This window comes from Agrilus planipennis, unplaced genomic scaffold (genome assembly GCF_000699045.2).
Source record: "Agrilus planipennis isolate EAB-ADULT unplaced genomic scaffold, Apla_2.0 scaffold105, whole genome shotgun sequence".
In the NCBI taxonomy this organism is placed as follows: domain Eukaryota; kingdom Metazoa; phylum Arthropoda; class Insecta; order Coleoptera; family Buprestidae; genus Agrilus; species Agrilus planipennis.
The window spans coordinates 476,761-483,084 of record NW_020438878.1 but is presented as its reverse complement, the minus strand read 5'-3'; the positions used below and the strand labels follow the sequence as shown (position 1 = coordinate 483,084).

The following is a 6,324-nucleotide window of genomic DNA, read 5'->3' as shown; positions in this document are numbered from 1 at the left end:
AGAACTAATTCTACATTTAAACTCTGTACAATTATCATTCATACATATTCTAGCCTTGATAAAGGTACCCAACAAGAGGCGAAACGTTGGTGTCGGTTCTATAATCAATTAAGACATTATCCCCCTCTATTGCCTTGAATCATATTCATAAAACATAACGATTTAATAATTTTAAATAGTTTTTAAAAAGAAATTAAACAAACACCTACATACATACATATATGTAGAGGCGTTTAGAAATATTGATTTTTATATTTTTACTGATGTGATATTTACAGTACCATGCAATCTCAGAACAGGATGATAAATGTCAAGTTTATAATTAAACTGTCAAAGTGATCAATAACAACCAAAATTAATTTCTTTTTCTTTTAGATTAAATGTAAGTGTATAATATATATTTAGCATTTAAGTACCTTCATCACTTAATTATTTTCGTCATATCTTGTTATAATTTATAAAAAAAGTTAATTGCAACGGTTTTTGTACGTACAGATTTGAAGATAATTTTATAAATTATTTTCAATTATAGGTATATACATAGGTATCTTTAACAGGAATCAACTTCACTTGATTTCAGTTTTCCAACGAATTATTAAAAGATACGTAGAAAATAAATTAGACAAAAGCTTTTGATAAATGAAAAAGCAAGTGAAAATGTTCACCATATACAACCTTTTGATGATTGTATAAGTAATAAAATATTCCTATATTCGGTTCTCAACTCGCCACATTCACTAACGATAAGTGCACAATGTCAATTTTAAATTTTATTTTCATTCACAGTACAAAAGTAACTAATAAAACTTCCTTTGGCACTTCAATTGCTGAATGCAGTTTCAAGTTTCACGAAATTTAAGTTTCTTGAAGATTTTTCAAATTACTCGGCAGCAATCACAAATCACGAAAGTACATAACACCTTTACAAGAAGGAACAAATATAACTAACATGTAATATTCCGCAAAATTGAGATTAAATTTGACTAACTGAAAGTGCAAACATGATGCGTCCGCCGCACTTTCATCATGTGCTTACTTATCGCATATAAAATAATGGTTTTACTTCGTTATCACAATTTAAAATAAATTAAAGTATAAACAGAATTGATTCGTCCGAGGATGAGCACCAAAATAATACTAATACTACAAACTTATGTGTGTATTTTAAATAAAAACAGTACTCCTTCGAATTAATATAAGGAGATAAACTGCTGCAAGTAACATTATATTATATGTATTTATGTATTTTAATCGGTTTTTGGAGATAACAGCTGTAATCTATTCAATTCATTAATTATTGCACTTTTTAATGGGCTGCTGCGAAGATAAACTATAGATCGCAAAATATCTATGGATTTCCAGTACGTTTACATGAAATAAAAATTTAAAGTTTAAGTACCAGGTTATAAATACACTGCTTTTATTAGATAAAAATAAAACTTATTGAAAAATACACCTGTGATTATAAAAGTATTTTCTGTAAATACATATTATCGTTCTATTTAAAATTTTCCTTAATTGTTTCGTTTCGCTTTTCAATTGGTACTTCATACATCAATGTTACATTTCTTTACAATTGTGTTATTTTTAAAATATATGTTATATCTATCTATTTCATAAAGATCAAGTTAACTTTTCAGCTACAGTTTTTCTATTTCGAAAACCGCTGAACATAATACAAACTGGATGATCTATACAGGCCCGAAGGGGGGGAAAGGGCAGCGAACGACGCCAATTTTAACGAAAGAAAAGGTGGACAAAATGACTAAATAATTGATTCTAAATACCTATCTCCTTCAGAAAACAATTTTAATAATTTAATATTTAAATGAAAGGGAATTTATTTTATTTTAACGTACCTTCAACTTAATCTTACGAAATTATCAAACATTATGTAAGCATATAAAACCGGAAATTGTGGATTAATGACAACTGATATAAACAATGCACGAACGAAAAGTCCAAAATGTAACATAAATTCAGAAATAAAATAATATAAATAGTATGTTGTACTTATCTATAAATATTGAGACCTGTTTAAATAAATAGTAATAGTTTCTATAAAATACAATGCAGTAAGTAAACAATAAAGTATAATTGTGTGATAATTAAGACATTTCTGCCATTACCAAAAATATTAAACCCAGCCTAATAGCTTAAGGTGAANGTGGATCTAAACATCGCCACACTAGAAAATACGTTTGTCACATAGTGACGACATGCGCGAAACGGTTTCATTTTTAGCACACGGAAGAGCGAATTTTATAAAAGAAGTTGTAGTATTATGGACCAGGGTTAACGGACTCGGAATCGAAGCGAATGCTAAACAATAATCTAAACCCCTAGGCCACTCCGCTCGGTATTCTTCTTTACAAAAGTATAAATTTAAATACTTAATAATATAGTTTGTAGAGAGGGATAGCTGTTACCCATCCTAACCTAATGTAATGAACGATAATTACGAAATAATTTCTTTTTTTAATTTTCATAACCCTTGTACAATTAGACGGTTGAAAAACAATAATAAGGCTCGACTACCCCGAATTTCTTGACAGTCTTAACTAGCCGCAGTGAAACTACCTACTTCAAAACTTGGTCAGTTGGATTTAGCAATGTCGAATCAAAATACATCTCAGACCGATAATGTATATAAATAAATAATCCAGAAAACTTGAAATTTTTTTTTTGAAATGTGGTCTGAGATAGGTATAATTCATTTCCACGCGGACAGTAGCTAACATTAGTAGTTTAATTTAATAATTATTACTAAATTATTAATTAACACGTATGTAAGGTGCGTCGCAGATTCAATTTGACAGGTAGATATTTTTATAAAGCCCTTATCAAACATTTTCAAATACTGCAGTTAGTAGCTGTAGATGACGATATACTGCTTATACTTAGATATTATGGCGTGCTGATGAGAACTATTTAGAACGTTTTAAATAACTGACCATGAACTTAATCTTGCTTATTTTTTTTTAAATTTATTTACTACTGTATTTTTTCATAATAAATGAAACTACTTACGGGCGCTAAATTTACAAAAAGACGAAAACAACGAAAGTGCACAAAGAAAAACACACACAGTACACTGGACAGTTGTCACAACGATGAAGACTATTAGAAGTTTTCATAAAAGACAATTTACTTATATTCATTTTAATGAGATTTTATCAAAGAATATTTGATAACGAGTATCTTCGATTATTTTCTCGAACGCGAATGGTGGACTCCTCTCAACAAGAAAATTGTGAAAAACTTGCGTGGTATCTTATCGATCCTTCATTTTCCGTTTTTAAAGTACCTAAACTGATATTATCAAGATAAGAATGAAATGGCAGAAATGAAATTTTCAAAATTTTACTACAAGATTTGCACCGGGAACAACCTTTCTTGTCCTATTAAGGTGAACGATGCAGAGGAGTTTCTACAAAACTGGACAATACTGGGAAATGTCAGGTGTAGGATTCGATTAATCTTATAATCGAAATTGTTTGGTATATTAGTGGTCACATAAGGTTATGATGAAGCATTGAGTTTTTTTGTCAAATTTAAAAAATCTGGGACAAAGACTTTTACATGGACCTACGACCCATGCCGAAAATAACAGTTTTTGACATAAAATGATGAAATGGTTAAATGAACTACACATGTACACAAGTTCAACAAACAACAATAATGTTAAGACAAGTGTTGAATTTAGATCCGTTTTATAGTAATCGTTATACTAACTGCTGAAGAAAAGATGCATTAGTTTGTGACCGAAGATTTGAAGATAATTTGTTCCCTAAATCGGTCTCAGAAGTTTTATCAAAAGAAATAAAGGACATGACAGCATATCGTGCCTACTGTCTAACTGTTTTTATCTGAAAAGGAACTTAAAATGACACCAATCTGAGAAATGGCTTCTGACAAAGATATAATTATACCTAAGGATGCTGTTTTGAAGAATCTTGTTTCCTTCTTAGTATCATACATTACATCATTACACATTATAAAAGGTATCTAATTTAATTCATATTTAGCTGTGTTACGTCATCATCATAAGGTCGTCAGTCCTAAGACTGGTTGAACACGCGCCGCCACTGTTTCCTATCCTGAGCTAATCTTTGCATTTTTCACTAAAATTAGAACATCCCACATACTTAACTATTTGCGAACAGTAATCTAATTTAGGTCTACTTCTACTCCTCTTAACTCCTGTTTTTATCTCTCATATGTCTCTGACTAGACCTTCATGCCTGATAACATGTCATACCAACCTATCTCGCCTATTTCTTATTGACTTCCATAGAGTCCTCTGTTCTCCTATTCCTTCTAATATGTCTTCATTTCTAACCTTCTCTATCCACGGTATCCTCATGCTTCGCCTGTAACACCACATTTCGAATGCTTCTAACCTTTTGTTTTTGTCTTGCCCTCTGTACAGCGCCGCAATCCAAACATACACCTTTGAAATCTTTTTCGAAGTTCTAAATTAACCGTCCGCAACCATGGAAGTGACTTTTTTTGTTAAAGGCGACTCGACTCTGCGCTATTCTATCTTTTATATTTCTGTTGCGTCTTCCATCCTAAGTTATATGATTTCCTAGATACCGAAAATAGACACTTGTTCTAATTTTTCGTCTTCTATCTTTCCTACTTTTCTACACATGTATAAGATGAAAAAAAAGCTTGCAAACTTAGAAAATTGTAGTAGATACCTACCCTTATACAATTAATAATTCGTGTTTTTTCAGCTTAAGTAAATGTTAATAGTTTTTTGTTTTAATTAACTAACACTTAATGTCATTTAATAATAAAAANCTTCAATGCATAGTTCGTTACAGGTAACTCCGGCATGTATAGTGTAAAATTTAAATTCATAGTGTACAAATAATAACATTAAACCAATTCCTTAACCCCTATCCCGGTATGTTTGTGCGTTTGAAGATGTTTCACTTCAGTAATGTGTTTTATAATTACACGTTGTATTTTTTTTTTTATAATTTAACGAAACTTACCTCAGAAACGTTGAGTATCACACAGAGTGCTTCAACGCTAGGCAAAAAATATGAGTCACACAGAATTGCAAGGAAGGTGAAACAATAAATTCCGACTAAAAATGCAACAATCACAGATGCAGGTTTTGTTTTAATAAAATCGGGAAAGTCGTCCAAACTATCTCTTGATACGTAAAAGGTTTCTACGATTCTATAGAGTAAGGAATGCTCTACTTCTGATTTATTTACGTTATTTTCAAGCGAAGAGACATTGGAAGGAGCAGCTGAAACATAATTAATGAACAATTAGTTCTAGTGGAAACACAAAACACAAATTTAAATCGTTTTCTGCACCTAACCTCTTAATTGATTTTATTTTTTATCATGAGTAAATATATTTAAAGTTCGGGACCAAAAACGTAAGTAGGAATCAGGCAAAACTTGTAGTCTAAGCACGTGACTTCAACGTCATCCGAATCCGAAAATAATCTTGAAGCTGATTCGATTTTTGATATTTCGAAAGACGTTATTTTATCATGATTTTTGTCTACTTCACCCCTAAACGTCACCCTTTTTTGTTCCAATTCACGTATGCTCGTTCTTTGGGACACGTATTAAGTTTACATTTTTGTAAATCTTTGAGCCCGGTCATCTCGATTATTTAATTAAAAAAAGTATAGTGCACTTTCAACCTCTGTCCACTTGCTTAACAAACCCCCCCCCCTCTCCCTATTATTCAAATATGTTGTAGTAAAATTTGTCCACATATCAGATGACATTGAAATCTCTTGCTCAGCCCGTCGACTATTAATTTATAATACAAAAAAGCGACAAAATACTATCTCTCTCTTTTTTACCCAAAACATGCAGTTTTAAAAATCTAAAATAACTCATACACAAATAATTTTGATAATATTATAGGAATTAAGGTATTTCCAGTTTCATAGCAACAAATAAGAACTTCTTATTTTGTGTCTAAATATTATTTATCGGTAATATATTGCAGTTTTCGAAAACTTTATTATTTGACTTCATCGTTAGTACAAAGTAAAATTTTATCGGTACTGATGCGCCGATATTTATAAGTTTTTAATGCAAAAAAGAAAAGAACAATTTTATTTTATTTTCAAGAATGGTTACATAAATACCTATAAGATGTCCATAGCAACTTCCAAGGAAAGCTACGAATAGGGTTACAGCGACTAACGAAACCTTCATATTTAACAATGATTATCCTCGTGTCAAATCTAATTACAGGTTGACTTCTACACGAGCGGCGATGAAATCCTGATTCCTACAAATTTCAGTTTTTTCAGCAGGACATTGTCAAGATGAACTG

General features: G+C 30.9%; 1 protein-coding gene across 1 annotated transcript in view; it reads right to left on the bottom strand.

The window, feature by feature from the left end:
• Nucleotides 1-6,318, bottom strand: part of LOC108737752 (sodium/potassium/calcium exchanger 4-like) — a 14,116-nt gene extending 7,798 nt beyond the window's left edge. The window contains exons 1-2 of the mRNA XM_025981439.1: nucleotides 6,134-6,318; nucleotides 5,007-5,269 (exon numbers count right to left, since the gene is read on the bottom strand). Coding sequence (XP_025837224.1) covers nucleotides 5,007-5,269; nucleotides 6,134-6,203 — 333 coding nt within the window. The 5' untranslated portion in view covers nucleotides 6,204-6,318. The remainder of the gene's footprint in view (nucleotides 1-5,006; nucleotides 5,270-6,133) is intronic.
• Between the last annotated feature and the right edge of the window lie 6 nt (nucleotides 6,319-6,324).